Source organism: Myxine glutinosa, chromosome 12 (assembly GCF_964187855.1).
Source record: "Myxine glutinosa chromosome 12, kmMyxGlut1.1, whole genome shotgun sequence".
NCBI classification, from domain to species: domain Eukaryota; kingdom Metazoa; phylum Chordata; class Myxini; order Myxiniformes; family Myxinidae; genus Myxine; species Myxine glutinosa.
The window spans coordinates 97,652,576-97,670,977 of NC_136272.1; the positions used below are offsets into that span (position 1 = coordinate 97,652,576).

General features: G+C 47.8%; 1 protein-coding gene across 3 annotated transcripts in view; it reads right to left on the bottom strand.

Annotated features, from left to right (window-relative positions):
* Window positions 1-2,589: 2,589 nt before the first annotated feature.
* Window positions 2,590-18,402, bottom strand: part of LOC137437660 (C2 domain-containing protein 3) — a 124,487-nt gene continuing 108,674 nt past the window's right edge. For all 3 annotated transcript variants that reach the window (XM_078766116.1, XM_078766117.1, XM_068132139.2), the window contains one exon: window positions 2,590-3,238. In XM_078766116.1, the coding sequence (XP_078622242.1) occupies window positions 3,053-3,238 (186 nt within the window). In that variant the 3' untranslated portion in view covers window positions 2,590-3,052. The remainder of the gene's footprint in view (window positions 3,239-18,402) is intronic.

Genomic DNA, 18,402 nt, shown 5'->3' on the forward strand with positions numbered 1-18,402 from the left:
ACGTTTGTTTGTCTGTGACCGCTGTTTCTCGACAACCACGGGTCCGATATACTTTAAACTTGCCAGGTATATTGCTGGGGACCCGAGGATGTGCCTTTTCAAGGTTTCATATTAATCGGACAATTACTTACCGAGCTATGTCCAAAAAACGATTCAACCAATCAGAGAGCAGCGAGCTATCGCGTGTGCCGAACGTGGCGGACACACTCTGCCTCGGATGGCACATTTGAGAGCGTATTCATTTATTTCCGTCGGCAAACTATGTTGGCGCTATGTTGGCGTTAAACGATGTTTTAAAACTAATTAAAACCCCGGGGGATTGTCACTGTACTCGCAAGCCGTTCGCCGTTCGCTTTGGCGTTGCGAATGGACCAAAACATTTCATGCACCAAACCATTTCATGTAAAGCGTTCGCCGTTCGCTTTGGCGTTGCGAATGGACCAAAACATTTCATGGACCAAACCATTTCATGTAAATAGAGGGGGGGATATAATTTTAGATATAGATATAGTACGGGCATGCCCTAGTATATATAAAACACAGTTTGTGTGTGTGTGTGTGTGTGTGTGTGTGTGTGTGTGTGTGTGTGTGTGTGTGTGTGTGTGTGTGTGTGTGTAATGTTACCGATAGACTCCTAAACGGAGAGGCTCACGTGCTTGATATTTGGCATAGACATGGCAATTGAGCCTGGGAAGAACATGGCCGACCTAAAAAAATATATTTCATAATATTTTTTTACCATATTTTTACCTCAGCGCATTTCAGCGAGGAATATTATACACGGAATCTGACCGGGGGCAGAGCAGCGCGCTGATTCGCTCAGAGCGATCACGTGATGTTCCATTCCTGCCGCCAGTCCATCTATATATATAAAACACTGTGTGTGTGTGTGTGTGTGTGTGTGTGTGTGATGTTACCGATAGACTCCGAAACGGAGAGGCTCACGTGCTTGATATTTGGCATAGACATGGCCATTGAGCCTGGGACGAACATGGCCGAGACCATATTTGACGAGATCCATATTTTTTATTCATATTTACCTCAGCGCATTTCAGCGAAGTACCCGCTAATCTCAGCCAGTGCCAGAACAGCTCGCTGATTCGCTCAGAGCGATCACGTGATGTTCCATCCCGTCACGCGTTTGCACGTAATTCAGGGCGAAAAGCGATTGCGTTTTTTCACCTTTATGCGATTGTGTTTTGTGTCGATTTTGTGCGATATGAATTTTAAAAAATTCGTGTTTACGAATTTTCGTGTTTACGAATTCGAATACGAAGGATTTCCCCTTTCCCCTTTCGATTTTGAATACGAATCGAATACGAGCTTGAGTCGAGAGGGCGAATGTACGGGTTGGGAATGTACGGGTCTCCCTTCCCCCGCCCGGCAACGCCGGTACTGGAGGGCGTGGGCACAGCATCGGTGAGTCTCCAAAATCCGCTTCGTGCTCTTGCGAAGATGCAGGACGATGTCGCGATTGTTGTGCTGCTCTCCGACCATGAGAACTGCAACGTCATTGTTGACTGGCCCTCCCCTTCCCTCCCCCGTCCGTCCTCCCCCTCCCTTCCCCCTCTGTCCTCCCCCCTACCCCTTCCCCCCTCCCATCCCTCACCCTCCCCCTCCCTTTTCCCCCTCCCCATTGCCCCTCCCCCCTCCTCCCATCCCTCCCCCCTCCCTCCCATCCCTCCCCCCTCCAATCCCTCCCACCCTCCTCCCATCCCTCACCCTCCCCATCCCCCCCTCTCCCCCTCTTCTCCACCTCTCCCCCTCCCCCTCTTCTCCCCCCCCCCTCTTCTCTCCTCCCCCCCGTTCCCCTCCCCTCCCCTCCCCCCTCCCCTCCCCTCCCCTCCCCCGCCCGGCAATGCCGGGTACTTCTGCTAGTTGAACATAAAACACAGTTTGTGTGTGTGTAATGTTACCGATAGACTCCTAAACGGAGAGGCTCACATACTTGATATTTGGCACAGACATGGCCATTGAGCCTGGGAAGGACATGGCCTACCTAAAAATATTTGACGAGATCCATATTTTTTTATTCATATTTACCTCAGCGCATTTCAGCGAGGAATATTATACACGGAATCTGACCTGGTGGCAGAGTAGCGCGCTGATTCGCTCAGAGCGATCACGTGATGTTCCATCCCCGCCGCCAGACCATTGAACATAAAACACAGTTTGTGTGTGTGTAATGTTGTAATGTGTGTAATGTACGGGTCTCCCTTCCCCCGCCTGGCAACGCCGGTACTGGAGGGCGTCACAGGATCGGTGAGTCTCCAAAACCCGCTTCGTGCTGTTGCGAAGATGCAAGACGATGTCGCGATTGTTGTGCTGCTCTCCGACCATGAGAACTGCAACGTCATTGTTGACTGGCCCTCCCCTTCCCCCTCCCACCCCTCTCCCCATCCCTCCCCCTCCCCCCCTCACCTCCCCTCCCCCTCCCCCCTCTTCTCCCCTCCCCCCTCTCCTCCCCTCCCCCCCCGTCCCCCTCCCCTCCCCCCCGTCCCCCTCCTCTCCCCTCCGTCCCCCTCCTCTCCCCTTCCTCCTCCCCTCCCCTTCCTCCTCCCCTCCCCTCCCCCGCCCGGCAATGCCGGGTACTTCTGCTAGTAATATATACCTATAACAAGTTTGGTCAAAATCCCATCACTGGTTAACAAGTTAGCTCGGTAACGGGTTGTTTTTTTTTTTTAACCGAAAGGGACCTCTGACCTTTTACCCCCATAATCTAATCAGTTCATCTTCACTTACGTGTACCAAGTTTGATTTATATCCCTTCAGCTGTTCTCTGTTACAACAAACGACAAGTATTTGCAGTAAAATGTGAGAAAGTGGAAAATTGAGTTAGAAGGGAACATTAGTAACACGAAGCCAGAGGAAAACAACTCCGACCCTCCGGTCTTCAATCGACTCGAAAACTCTCAATCATTTAAAAGCAAATGCCAGTTAAAGAAAGGAAAGCACGTGCAATGCAATCAAAAACAAGTCTGAACTGATCCGGCATCAACAGCATATTCAAACAAGTTTCAAAACCTTCAGGGTCTGACATGTGTGCTCCAATTCAGCATCTGAGCAGCATGTTAAAGTCCAAGGAAGACCCCAAGCCGGCTAACTCGGCAGCTCGCACCTGCTTGTGAGGATCGATGATGTCAGGATGTTTTACCAACTGGGGTTTTGGGTTGGTACTTTGGCTACATTTGCCTTGTCGCCCCCGTTTGTGATTTGAATCCACCTCGTCAGCACCTGCCTAGTATGTATAGAAGAACACCGAGGGATGACCTTCAACCAATGTCAAAAAAATTATACATTTACAACCGACAAGTTGCACCATCAATCAGATTGCGTTTATGCAGATATTACACATGCTCATAAAGGTTTTCTCTTATAGGTTACGTAACGTGCATGTGTCCACGACACAGTGGAACACTAAAATGTGAGCATTTCACTTAGAGGCAATTATCATGGTGATGACAAAGGCAATTTGGAGCAAAGGTGCTTTGTGATGACTATGGTGGCAATAATGAATAACCAAACATTAATCATTGGCAGCTTGTGTCTTGCCGTATCTCTCATTGATAGCGAAACAGTTAAATGTGATAATATAAATTATATGTAAGTAATGCAATCACGATATATATTGTTGCGGATATGAGGATTATGTTTTTTTTTTATTGTGTTGTATTGTATGGTAAATTGTTGTGTAATATTGCTTGATTCTGGCCCCTCCTGCCTCCAGTGTTGTGTAAAGATCAAAGGGCGTTCCGGTAGTTAATTCCATAAAGCATACACGTCAGCCAATCATAGAATACCCCTGTTCGATAGTTATATCTTTATTATGTGTATCAGGGTAAGGCCTTGTCTTCCATTAAAATGACACTCCATTGCACCAAGTGAAAGAAGAGTAGATCCCCTTTCATTCCCATTCCCAAAAACCGCAATTGCCAACTGTTCCCTCCGCAACTCCATTCGCCACAAAGTAGGCTCGGAGAAGAAGGGCGTGTCTCCACCTCGTCATAGAGGGGAGGAGTGAGCCAGCCCCGAACAACCAACCAAGCACGAGGGGTTTGGTTTGAGAGGGCGGAGGAAGAGCGATCGAGGAGGTTCGCGAAGGTTGAGGGGCGGGGCCTATATAACCCGCCGCGGGACGCTCCCCAAGCAGATGAGTCCAGAGAGATGAGTCCAGGAGATGAGCTTTTACTGAGATGAGGAGATGAGTTCTGAGTTCTGCAAAGAGACGAGCTTCAGAGAGAAGTGCGCAAGGAGTAAAGAGAAGCGCGGGGAAGCCTTGCGAGAAGTGCACGACGTCACCCTGCTTGCTCCCAGCCTGACGAGGCCCGGTTTGCTGTGTGCCCTGCAAAGCCTTCCAGTTTGTGGTCCGAGCTGAACCTTCCTCCCGGTCCAGCCAATCGTTCCTGCCTCCATTCCCCATTCGTGTGAGTCCGTCTCTGTTTGTTCTGTCAAGGGTATAAGTTAAGCCTGTTTAGATAAGCTAGTAATTTTCACTGTGTCACCTGCTTTTTCCACGTTCCCTGTAAATAACCGTGACTGCTCCTTTTGCTTGTGTGTGTAAATAATAAATCCCGTTACTCTTCTGTACGTCTTCTTCTTCCTCTTTACATTCGGTCGCTTTAGAGGTTTCCAAATTGAATATCTGTGGCGCGATCTGGCCAACGTTCGGGGGATCGGGTGAATCGGGGAAACTGTACGACCGCGGGGCCTCCGCTCGGCAAACACAACATCTTATCCGCGGGCCGTAACAATATACATATATATATATATTTTTGTTACTATTATTATTTCTTATTTTGTGTATGTGAGTGAGTGAGTGGGTGAGGGTGTGTTTTTGTATGTTGAGTGGTGTATGTTGTAAGGGTAGGTGGTTGGTTGGTGTTGTGTGTATGTGTGTGTATGTGTGTGTATGTGGGTGTATGAATGATCTGGTGTTGGTTTCCATGTTTGTTTGGTGTTGTGGATTCTGGATGTGGAGGTGTTGTTGTTGTTGTTGTAGTCTGCGTTCGCACTGGCTGGGGTGGGGGTATGTACGCATCCAGGTGTAGTTGCTGTATGTGGATGTGTACGTGCCCCTGCTGACCCACCTTAGCTGACCGTATCGAGGTTGAAGGGCCGAAACGGGATGATGCTGAGGACCTCGACTGAGGACCCGGTCAGTGCGGCACACTTGTGACCAGGTGTGTTTTGAACTTATGTTTGTGCTGGTGCTACCAGTGACTCCCAGGAAAGACTGGGTGGCGACCAGGAATAGGCTGGTGACGCTGGAGAGACAGCATCAGGGGCAGGTGGCCTTGTAAGCCATTTTTCCAAGCTGCATGGTTTGGATTGTGTAGCACCCATAATTTACAGTGTTGGTTAAAAACAGAGAACACCCCAAGGGCTCTCTGAGAGGTGGGGCGGAAGATGGGCCCAAACGGACAGATAAAATGGATAAAGACCCCTATACTGATGTTGACAAACGAGAACGGATTGTGGATGCAAATCTGGTAAAGTGTCAGTGTGGACGTGAGTTCGGATCCATCAGAGGGTTGAGGATCCATCAGGCCAGGAAAGGGTGTGGGAGTGATCGTGTGGGAGTTGTTTGTCTATAGGGTGATGGTGTGCATGTGGAGGCAGGGCAGGTTCGAGAGAAGTGTGGGTGTGGACGTGAGTTTGAGTCGGTGAGAGGATTGCACGTCCATCAGAGCCGAATGGGGTGTGTGCGTAAGGTGGGTGAGGAGGAGGTACAGCAACGCAGTGCCTTTGAAAAGGGGACACGTAAGACGGCCGGGAGAAACAGCCAGGTAGCAAGCCACAGTGTTGTATGTCCTGCGGTTGTACTTCAGCAGGGAAAGGATGTGAGGAGGAGAGTGAAATGGCCAGGTATGGGAGAAAGGGAAGTATGGGCGAGAATGGATGGAGTGATGTGTGGGGTGCTTCATAGGGTGAAAGGAAGGGTGGAAGATAGATTGAGAAAGATGAATGTGCTGCAAATAGGTGCACCAATACAAGACATTGTTCATTTTGAGAAAAAAGTGTGAAAATTGGCACAGAGCTAGGTCTTAGTATACTAAAGACATCTTGATTAAGGGCCAATTCAATTTCAGTCCCAAAATGCAATATGGCCGCCAAATTCAAAATGGCCGCCACTTACACAGAAATCCTGCCACTTTTTATGTTTATTTTAAATGACAAGCATGAACATTGCCACAAAGGTAGGCGTGTGTCTCCTAAACACATCTTGATAAGGGGGCATTCCAATGTCAGTCCCAGAATCAGATATGACCTCCAAATTCAAAATGGCCGCACCTAATATCACGCTTGCAAACCTGCAGCAAGTTTATACATGTAAGCAGAATTATTGTTACTATTAATTATTACCTATGAAATGCATTCCTTTATGACTTATAATTGTAATTTTTGTGATCAGAGCACAAAGTACATCTAAAATGACAGGTAGCTTACCATGGCTGCCACTTTACTGTCATTCACAGTCTCCGTGACATTTACAATAGGTTGTACATGGCATTCTGGCCTTAACACATTTGCACTGGCCAAGACACCCTCTGTCCACATTGCAGCCACACTTGATAAGTTCTTGGCAAGATTTACAAGCTTCAGGCAGTGTTGTCCACAGAGGCTGCCACAAGTCCGACGATCCTCATGTCCAACCCCAATCACATGGCTTAGGTAACTCTGGGGCATGTAGTAGGGCTTGTCCCCAGATGTATGGAGCCTGAAATATTGCTCTTTTTGCATGCCGAAGAGTGCTGCTGAGGTCGGTGGGATGAATTCAATTGACCTTCCCTTTTGAGTGAAGAGTTCTTTGCGGGCATCATCAACACTCTCACAGCAACTTGTTCTGTCGTACATGAGAACAACAAACCGCTCAATTGTCGGAATATGTGCTCTCAACTCTTCTTCGGACGGTGGAACTCTACCGAGAGCAGCAAATGCACCCAGCACATCCGGGAATACCTTGCTCGTTGTCCATGCAGTTTTCTTTCCTTTGTTAAGGAAAAAGGATGTTTGGTCACAGCCAGTGAAAGCGTGAAACATCAGTAGAGACATAGATTTCTCTGGTCCGAAGGACTTGGCGATTGTATGCACTGGTGTCAGTCTACAGTGCTTGCCGGTGCCGAATAATACCCACATCTCTTCGAGGTTCGTTTGGGTAAACAAAGCTGTACATATAACGACCACGTGTCTGTGTCAACAGTCCGTAGCATCGCTCGCTGGCATCCAGTATCAGCAGCATCTGCTGCATGCAGTAGAAGTCTTGCATCAGCTTCCTCGTGGGTGCAAGGAGATAAGCGGCTGATATCCTCCACTGGGGAGTTCAGCAGAATCAGTTTGCCAAAGGTAGAGATGACCTTCCTTTCACCATGGATTGTGACAGCTTGTTGAGCCAGGAACGCAGAGTTCCATTTTGTTCTCATCGATTCTAAGGAATGCTTGCCAGTTACCTGGTATCTTGGTGCTTGGCTGCACACGTCTCCTCGTACCTTTTCCCCTCTTTTGCCTTGCTGTTGCCTTAAGACTATTTGGAATGTATTCATCCCAAACAATATCTACTCTACTGGCTTTCCTAAGCTGAGACTGAACATCGGGCAGGAATACGAGCTTGGAGGGCAGCTACATCTAAAGGCGTGAAGAACAGCATGAACTTTGGTGCTGAGACAGTGTGGGAGTGGAAACAGATCTGAAAGTGCAAAAGTACAAAGACAAAGTAGCTACAGAGAAGATATAAAGAGTAAAAACCTGAAACATAATATCAGTTTTGTGGTAATCACCTCTCTCCACTGTCTCCTCTCCCCTCCCCTCCCCTCCCCTTTCCTATTTGTGGTGGTGGGTTTCAGTGGAATATAATTATTGTTTGTGAATGTACGTATGTACATGTAAGTAAAAACCTATGTTACTTTCACTCAAAGTAAAAGAAAAACATTAATTTTCACATTCATGTCAGCGAACAATGAGATTTTGGCGGCCATTTTGAATTTAGAAACCATGTTGGTTTGAAACCGAGAGCAGCAATGATGAAACAGGCAACCAGCGCCCTTTCTAGACATTTTATATGTTTTCAATCATAGCAAAAATAGCTTTAATATACCGATTTCCATGTTTATATTAGTTTTCAGGCACAATAGCGGCCATTTTGAAAAAAATAATTTGGCCCCTAATCAGAAATTATTCAGTATACTGTGTAGTATATCTGAGCCAAATTTCACACTTTTTTCTCATTTTGAACAATCGTTTCACCCATCTAATCTGCAGTGCTATGAATGAGATTGTGTTTGAGTATGCATGTGTCACGTTTGGAGTGAAAGAGTGTGTAGAGAGGGGTGAGAAGGAGGCATGTTTGAGCAGGAGGCAGAGGAAGATCCATGAGTTTGAATGGAGTTGAGGCGTTTGAATGGAAGATGGAAGAGGGTAGTGGAAGGGGAGAGGAATGGGCTTGAGGTGTTGACGAAGCATGTGAGGATGAGGTTGGTGAAGTTGAAGAGAGTGGAAAGGATGAAGAGGCAAAGAAAGGAGAGGCAGAAGAAGAGAAAGAGGTTCTTTGAGAATCCTTTTCAGTTTTTGAAGGATCTGTTGGAGCCGTCTCGATTTGGTTTACTGAAGGTACCAAAGCAAGAGTTGGAAGGTCACCTGCGTGCCACGTACGCAGACACAAGGAGGAACGAAGTGGTGGAGGACATCGAAGGATTGGTGAGCGACAGAGCCAGGTGTTCCATTTGATTTGTCAGAGCCAAAGATGTCTGAGATTGAGGCAGTTTTGAGGAAGGCATGGGCGGCATCGGCTCCAGGACCAAGTGGAGTGCCATACAAGGTGTTTAAGAGTTGTGAAGGCATCAGGCAGTATCTGTGGAAGGCTCTGAAGGTGGTATGGAGGCAAGGAGTGGTGCCCAGTCAATGGACTAGGGCGGAAGGAATTTATATTCCAAAGCAGGAGGAGGCCGTGACACTGGAGCAGTTTAGACCAATATCATTGCTCGATGTAGATGGGAAGATATTGATGAGTGTCTTTGCGGCACGGCTCTCAGGCTTCATCAGAGGGAATGGTTTTGTGGATGGTTCTGTGCAGAAGGCAAGAATACCAGGATCACCAGGATGCATTGGACACTCGGCAATGGTCTGGCAAGTGTTGCAGGAGGCAAAGGAAGGATGTGGCGGTGGTATGGCTGGATTTGGAGAATGCATATGGGTCAGTGCCGCATGCCTTGATCAGGTATGCCATGGATTTCTTTTGGGTGCCACGGAGATTTAGGGATTTTTTGATGGCATATTATGATCAGTTTTGGATGCGGATTGCGACACAGTCCAGAGTGGCAGAAGTTGGAAGTGGGGATCCCGATGGGATGTACCATCTCCCCTATTTTGTTTGTGCTGGTTATGGAGTTGTTGATACGTGCGGTGAGTGGACATGGGAAAGAAGTGGAGCCAGCCGCTGGTCAGAGGTTGCCAGCAATGTTTGCTTTCATGGATGACCTGACATTGTCCAACAGTCCGCTGATGCAGCAGTAGAGGTACTGGGGCAACTGGAAAGGTTGATGCGGTGGGCAAGATTGGGATTTAAAGCAAGAAAGTCGAGGAGTGTGGTAGTGAGACGAGGAGTGGTGGATAACATGCACAGGTTTGAGCTGGGAGGGGAGGTGGTTCCATCATTGGTGGAGGCCCCTGTGAAGAGTTTGGGAAGAAGGTATACAGTGGAGTTGAATGATGTGGGAAGTGAAGGAGGTCAGAAACAAGCTTTTGAGAGGTTTGAAGAGGATTGATGGATGTGGTTTGCCAGGTAAGTTGAAGGTATGGTGTTTGAAGTTTGGATTGATGCCACGAGTATTGTGGCCATTGATGATGTATGATATTGTGATTGGGCATGTGGAGAGGATGGAGGTTGTGGTGATTGGGTTTGTGAGGAGGTGGTTGGGAGTGCCACGCTGTTTGACGAACATTGCCTTTTATGGTCAGGGTGGAAAACTCCAGTTTCGCTTGACATCATTAACCGAGGAGTTTAAGGTGGTGAGGGTGCGGGAGTTCATGATGTTGCGGGATTCAAGTGATGCAGTGGAAAAGAATGCTCTCCCAGAGAAGAAGGGAAGTCGGAAGTGGAATGCAAGAACAGAGGTGGACGAGATGGAGGGGCGGTTGCAACAGGAGGAGGTCATGGGGATGGTACAGCACAGGAAGCATGGCTTTGGGTGGATGAAGCATGAGCGATGGGGAAAGTCATGTGTGAAAGAGAGGAGGAAGATGGTTGAGAGGGAGGTGAGAAGAAAGGAAGAGGAGGGGAGATATGTGAAAGCAGTCGGTCAGGCACAGCAAGGTGCTTGGACTAGGTGGGAAGGTGTGCGGGTGAGGATGTTGAAGTGGCAAGAGATTTGGAGGATGGAGCCAATATTGTTGAATTTCCTGTTGCGGGCAACGTATGATGTGCTTCCGTCACCAGTAAACTTGAGATTGTGGGGGTTGTTGCAGGAGGAGAGATGTTATTTGTGTGGAGGTGTGGGAATGGTGCAGCATGCACTGAGTGCATGTTCAGTAGCATTGGCAGCAGGACAATACAGGTGGCGACATGATCAGGTGCTGGCGGTGGTGGTGCAGATGGTGCAACAAGAGGTGCTGAGGTCGAGAGAGAGAAGAGTGGAGAAGGAAACTGATGGGGGAGAGGTGTGGTTTGTCAAAGAGGGCCAAGTGGTAAGAGGTGGAAAGAGGAGGAGGTTGAAAGCAAGAGGGATGTCAGATGCTTGTGGTTGGCAGGTGGTGGCAGACCTAAAGCCACAATTGGTATTCCCAGAGGAGATCTGTGTGACAAGGTTGCGGCCTGACATTGTCATTTGGTCAGGTGCAACAAGACAGGTCATCTTTAGTGAATTGTCTGTACCGTGGGAAGAGAACATGGAGGAGGTGCACGAGAGGAAGAGAGGAAAGTACAGTGAGCTGGAGGCAGAGTGCCGGGAGAAGGGTTGGCGAGTTTCGTGTCAGCCATTTGAGGTGGGGTGTTATAGGGTATATTGGCAATTCCTTTTCTGCATTTCTTGCTCGGCTTGGAGTGTGTGGGACAGAAAGAAGGAGGATGTGTGACAAGGTGGCCCAGGTTGCCTTGAAAGGCTCATTTTGGATATGGAGGAAGTTTATGGAGGCACGTCGAACGATGTAGGTTGGTTGTGTGTGGGTTTTTTTTGTTTTTTTTTGTTACGATTATTATTTCTTATTTTGTGTGTGTGAGTGAGTGAGTGGGTGAGGGTGTGTTTTTGGCATGAATAAATTTTTGCATGAGTGTGTGTTTTTGTATGTTGAGTGGTGTATGTTGTAAGGGTAGGTGGTTGGTTTGTGTTGTGTGTGTATGTGTGTGTAAGAATGATCTGATGTGTTTTGTTGGTGAGTGGTGTAGGGTATAAAGGTGGGTGTTTGAGTGTTCCACCATGTTTGTTTGGTGTTGTGGATTCTGGATGTGGAGGTGTTGTTGTTGTAGTCTGCGTTCGCACTGGCTGGGGGTGGGGGTATGTACCCATCCAGGTGTAGTTGCTGCATGTGGATGTGTATGTGCCCCTGCTGGCCCACCTTAGCTGACCGTATCGAGGTTGAAAGGCCGAAACGGGATGATGCTGAGGACCCGGTCTGTGCGGCACACTTGTGACCAGGTGTGTTTTGAACTTCTGTGCGTGTGTGTATAATATAGTATATATATACAGACTTGGCATTTAATATGGAATATTTTTTTTTTCTTGACTTGGGTTTACTTTCTGAACTCGGTATATCAATCTGGTGAGTTTATTTTACGCTTCGGTGATTTCTTTGTTAAAAGAACCATGTCACTGATTGTCTGTTGCAGCAAGAAGTCAACAACAGGATTATATCACAGGTGGCGTGACAAAATGTACGGACAGGTACATTTGACGATTGGCTTCACAATCGGGTATATAAGGGTTGTTGTGTTCTGTATTATTGGAAAACAACTGCTGCACGTCCACAAAAGTTATTGCCGCTTCCCCTGGAGATGGTCCGTCAACTCGACAATGCTGTTTGTCATTTAGTGGTGGCTTTATGAAATTACGGCATGAAACAGCGTGCTATTGCTCGGCAGTATGGCATCACTCAAGGTCAGGTGTCAAAGATCCTGAAACGAAATGCTCAGAGGGGTGTCCCAACTCCAATACCGAGGCCAGGACGTCCCCGCAGAACCACAAGGAGGAATGATCACCAGCTGCACCGGTTAGTCCGCAATGGCCATACCAAGTCAGCTAATCAGCTTAGGGCTGAGTGGCAGCAACTGACAAATGTGCCTGTATCCAGAAGGCTAGTCAACCAACGACTGGTTCAAGCAGGCTATCGTGCCAGGCATCCCCTGAGAAAGCCACGCCTGACCAGACAACACCGCCAGCGCCGATTGCAGTGGGCCAGAGAGCACCGTTAATGGCAGCCAGGACACAGGAATCACGTGATCTTCAGTGAATAGTCTAGATTTCTGGTCTATCGTCAAGATGGTCACGTCCGAGTGTGCAGACAAGTGCATGAAGCCTACAACAAAGATTGTATAGTGCCAAGAGTCCAAGCTGGAGGTGGTGGGGTGACCGTTTCGGCTGCTTTTCATGCAGGGGGCAAAACTGACCTGGTTGTTCTGAATGGAAACCTGAACCAGTTCAAGCACAGGGCCATTCTGGAAGAAACATTGCTTCCATTTGCTCGTGCAGCCTTTCGAGGAAACGTTGTCTTCCAAGATGACAATGCACGGCCTCATCGTACTCGCATGATCCAACACTTTCTTGCTGACCGTGGTGTCGAGCATATGGAGTGGCCTGCCATGTCCCCGGATATGAATCCGAGAGAGAACTTGTGGGCAGAATTAACGCGTCAAATCGACAACTTGGACCAGCATCCGACCTCTGTGCGTGAATTGCAGCAGGCTATTGTCACTGTATGGCAAGCGATTCCTGTCCAAACCTTGGCAAATCTCGTGAACAGCATGCCTCAACGTGTAAGTGCTGTCCTGAATGCTCGTGGGGGTTACACGAAGTACTGAACTGTAATTTTACTGTCCGTAATCCCAGTCGTAATTTAACTTTTGTTTTTGTTATAAAAAAAATTTGTCTAATGTGCAAAATAAAGAGATACTTCTGGAAAACGTACAGAAGTTTAACACAGTACTGTCCATGAATTGAGTTCGATATCAGTTTACATCACTTTCAAGGATCAATTTATTTGTTTCGAAATGTCAAATGTGGTTTTTGTTTCTTTTAAAGGTCACATTAACAAAATCTAGAATAATTTCAACATAATTCCAATGAACTTTTGGTTCGAAGACATCTTGAAAAGTAAGTTCACCCCCACAAAAAAAATATTCCATATTAAATGCCAAGTCTGTATATATATATATATATATATATATATATATATATATATATATATATATATATATATATATATATATATATATATATATATATATATATATATATACTAGCAGAAGTACCCGGCATTGCCGGGCAGGGGAGGAGGGGAGGGGGAAGAGGAGGGGAGGGGGAAGAGGAGGGGAGGGGAGGGGGAAGAGGAGGGGAGGGGAATGGGGAGGGGGGACGGGAACGGGGGGGAGGGGGGAGGGGGGACGGGAACGGGGGGGAGGGGGGAGGGGGGACAGGGGAGTGGGGAGGGGGAGGGGGAAGGGGAAGGGGCAGGGGGGGAGGAGGAGGGGAGGGGGAAGAGGAGGGGAGGGGGAAGAGGAGGGGAGGGGAAGAGGGGGGAGGGGGAGGGGGAATGGGGGGAGGGGGAATGGGGGGAGGGGGAATGGGGGGAGGGGGAATGGGGGGAGGGGGAAGGGGGGAGGGGGGAGAGGGGGAGTGGGGAGGGGGGAGGGGGGGGAGGGGGGAGGGGGGAGGGGGAGGGGGGGAGGGGGGAGGGGGGAGGGGAAGGGGGGAGGGGAGGGTGTGGGGGTGCCCAGGGGAAGAAGGGCCCCTCCCCCCCTCCCCCCCCTTCCCCCTCCCCCCCCTTCCCCCTCCCCCCTCCTCCCCCCCCCGTTCCCCTCCCCTCCTCTTCCCCCTCCCCTCCTCCTCCCCCTTAACACCAGGGGGGTTGACTCGGCCTGTCATCCTACCGAGGTCGGCAAATTGAGTACCAGTTCACTGGTAATTCCCTGTGTGCCGCAAGAGGCGCCTAACAGGGTTGGCGGTGTTTGGGAATAGTTATTTGACTCAGGAGGATACAAAATAACTATACAGGGCTTTTACAAAGCAACGCTTTATTAGCTAATAATTCACTTGTTGTCTATATAATAAATAACTACAATACTATAACGAATTCAGTAATTCAAGTCGTTGGTTCTTCTTCGTTCGGTCTTCTGCGCTGTTCTCGTTCCGTACTCGATCGTTCCATTTGGGCAGAGGTTCTCGTGTCAAGTGCTCTCGACTCAAAGTTTGTCCTTGTTTATATCGGCACGCTCGAGTTAATCCTCCGTGCGCTAACTGTTAATCCTCCGTGCGCTGAAGCTCCTTGGTCATCCACAATCACCCCCCCCCTGCTGGGGAGTTCCTTCACCCTCTTTGCATCCCGATGTTGTGTGTTAGCCCGGGGCCATGATACAGGTGGACAAAGGAACTCCCAGGTTCCATGTTCTGAGATACATTCCTGACATTCTTACGAACCACCTGGACTTCACCTGCTTCGTTACCAGTTCCAACGATCAATGAGTTACATTTCCACAGCGGCACGAACCCGGAAGTCGGAACTCATTGTCGTCAAATAAATGTAGCATGTATGTTTCACTCTCTGTCACATGCCGTTGGTCCCATGTCAATCGGATGAAGTTGAAAAATTAACATTACAAAGTTTCTCTGGGACGTACTGATTCCGAATAATGAAGTTGAAAAATTAACGTTCCGAAATACGCTAATTACGCTAACAGAAGCGCTGGCGCTGCGAAGCGCTAGAGGGAGCGCTGCGCTCCCTCCCTTCGATTCCCTCCCTCTTCTGCTAGCGCTTCTGCGCTAATACGCTAATTTTAAAACCCGAAGTTTAAAAAAATTTAAGGTGTGCTGTAGTTGCTCTGAGACGTACTGATTCCGAATATGCCTTTGGTTTTTCTCTGCGATGAGTAGTTCTCGAGTTATAAGAGGACAAACAAACATACTTTACTGCTTTATATATATAGAAGTTGGTACGATTCGGCCAAGGAATCCCAGAGATAATTGCAATTAAGTGAGCCGTGACGTCACGGAACGCGCCGCCGGTAATATATTATAATTTATGGGAATCTATGCAGCACGACATGGTCATCACGGAAACCAAGGCGCCTTTGCCGGCGCAAAACGGCTCTCCCAGGGTCAAACTCGGTATCGTTGTGAGCGCACGGTTCAGCCCTTCGAGAAAAAGTTTATTTTGTAAAAATCGAACCACGCGTTAAAAAGATATGACTGGTTTTGTTCGCCGGCACGTCGGCGCTCGAATCGGCTCGCGATAAAATCCAACACGTCCTTTGTCGGGGTCGTCTGAACCAACCACAGGGCCTAGAAGGCTGGGACTGGTCTCAAACGTTAGGTCTCGATCATCTATCTATAATTCCATTAATCTCTGTGTGTATGTGTGTATGTGTGTTTGTATGTGTGTATTGTTACGGACACGGTTTTTGGATGTTATTTTACCGAGCGGTGGTGTATTTAACCGCGTCCGAACAGTTACTCCCCGATTAGAACCCGATTCCAACCGAACGTTGACTAATCGCGCTACAGATATTCAATTGGGAAACCTCTAAAGCGACCGAAAGAGAAGAAGAGAGAAGAAAGACAGAGTTTGGAGGAAGAACAGATTTATTATACACACACAAGCAATATTTTAGAGCGACCAATATTATTTACAGCAATAGATGGAAAAGAGCAGTCACACAGTGCATTGTTAACTTATTCTATTTCATTTACTTAATCCCCAAGACAAACGAGTAGGACAGGACGTTCACACTCACACGGTGGATATTGCAGGCAGGTAATGGCTCGAGGTTGATTGCTTGAGAGGAAGGCAAGGTCGGAGGCAGCAGCTTTCAACCCCTCGCGGTTTTGGCGGGAAAACCTCCGTCGCGTATCCGCGGCCGTCACACCTGCTCCTCTTCCTGGGGTGGAGCCGTCTCCCTCCGTTCAGCGCGTCTCTCCAACGACAGGGGATATTGCAGGCAGGTAGGTAGGGCTTGCGGTGGATTGCGCTCCTCTTCCAGGTCATCCCCCAGCGTATCTCTCAAGGCCTCTCTGTAAAGCAGTTCCTTACATTCGCTTTTATCACCTCCGGCGGAATTAAGCCGCCGGCTCCGAGGGCACGCCTACCGGGTCACTCACCGCGGTGTTGATTGGCTGTTAGGGCCGGTTCACTCCTGCCCTCTTCTGACGAGGTGGAGCCACGCCTTTCTTCTCCAACCTTACCTCGTGGCCAATGGTGGTTGAAGAGAAAAACCGACCAAAATGCGGAAGGCAAATGGAAGGGAGGTTTTGGGGAAATTGGGAGGGCCTACGCTTATTTTGTTTGATACAATGCAAAGTCAATCTAGTGGAAAACACATACTTAGCCTACATGGAATAAGGAAATACACTATTTAAAAGATATATCGTGACCTGCGTGTATGTTCTATGAAATTAATTAGGAGGACGGCTGCGACCATTATTTACATTACCAGGATGTTACCATACCAAAACCATACTCTTCACATCCGTTACCCTTCCTCCAAAATTGTTACACTCCTCAAAACCCGTTACACTTCTCAAAATCGTTACAGTATGTTTGTCTGTGACCGCTGTTTCTCGACAACTACCGGTCCGATATACTTTAAACTTGCCAGGTATATTGCTGGGGACCCGAGGATGTGCCTTTTCAAGGTTTCATATTAATCGGAGAAGTAGTTACCGAGCTATGGCGATTTCTTTACCAAACACTGCAAGCCGTTCGCTTTGGACCAAACCATTGCATGTAAATAGAGGGGGGGGGTTCTGTGGTCGTTGCGAATGGACCAAACCATTCATGTAAATAGAGGGGGGGGGGGGGGGGGTTCTGTGGTCGTTACTGCCACGTGGTTTCAAAGTTTTTTTTTGTTGTTGTTGTTTGCACGCATGTTTTTTTGCACCCACGTACGGGCACGCCCTAGGATGTTTACACACACACACCCCTACACAAATTTTTTTTTTTTTTTTTTTTTGGCAAGGAACGGGCACCCACGTACGGGCACGTCCTAGCTTATATATAGTACGGGCATGCCCTAGTCTATCTATAATTCCAGTAATCTCTGTATGTGTGTTTGTTTGTTTGTTTGTTTGTCTGTGACCGCTGTTTCTCGACAACCACGGGTCCGATATACTTTAAACTTGCCAGGTATATTGCTGGGGACCCGAGGATGTGCCTTTTCAAGGTTTCATATTAATCGGACAATTACTTACCGAGCTATGTCCAAAAAACGATTCAACCAATCAGAGAGCAGCGAGCTATCGCGTGTGCCGAACGTGGCGAACACACTCTGCCTCGGACGGCACATTTGAGAGCGTATTCATTTATTTCACGTTGGCAAACTATGTTGCCGTTAAACTATGTTTTAAAACTAATTAAAACTACTTTGCGATTCATCGTAACTGCGATTCGTAACTGCCGTTCGCTTTGGCTTTGCGAATGGACCAAACCATTTCATGTAAATAGAGGGGGGGTTCTGTGGTCGTTCGCTTTGGCTTTGCGAATGGACCAAACCATTTCATGTAAATAGAGGGGAGGGATATAATTTTAGATATATATATAGTACGGGCATGCCCTAGTATCACGTAATGCTGGAAGCTGCACGTCTCTGTGATAATCTTGTGGACCATGACAAGAGATCGTGCGAGTCGTTCACAACGGCTTCAAGCACTTCCGCATTCGACCATTTCATGAACGCCATACGCCCCGCCCATCAAAGCGCGTACGTATTAAACGAACATACAGTGGCCCATGTGTCGTCATTTGCGCATGCGCCAAAGTCTTTGCAGGAACATGAAGCATCGGAACAACGCATTTGCGCATGCACAAGAGTGAGAACCGCCTGTGCACCATTACGCTAACAGAAGCGCTGGCGCTGCGAAGCGCTAGAGGGAGCGCTGCGCTCCCTCCCTTCGATTCCCTCCCTCTTCTGCTAGCGCTTCTGCGCTAATACGCTAATTTTAAAACCCGAAGTTTTTAAAAATTTAAGATGTGCTGTCGTTGCTCTGAGACGTACTGATTCCGAATATGCCTTTGGTTTTTCTCTGCGATGAGTAGTTCTCGAGTTATAAGAGGACAAACAAACAAACATACTTTACTGCTTTATATATATAGATATACATATATAAATATATATTATATATATATACATATATATATATATATATATATATATATATATATATATACATATATATACATATATATACATATATATATACATATATATTG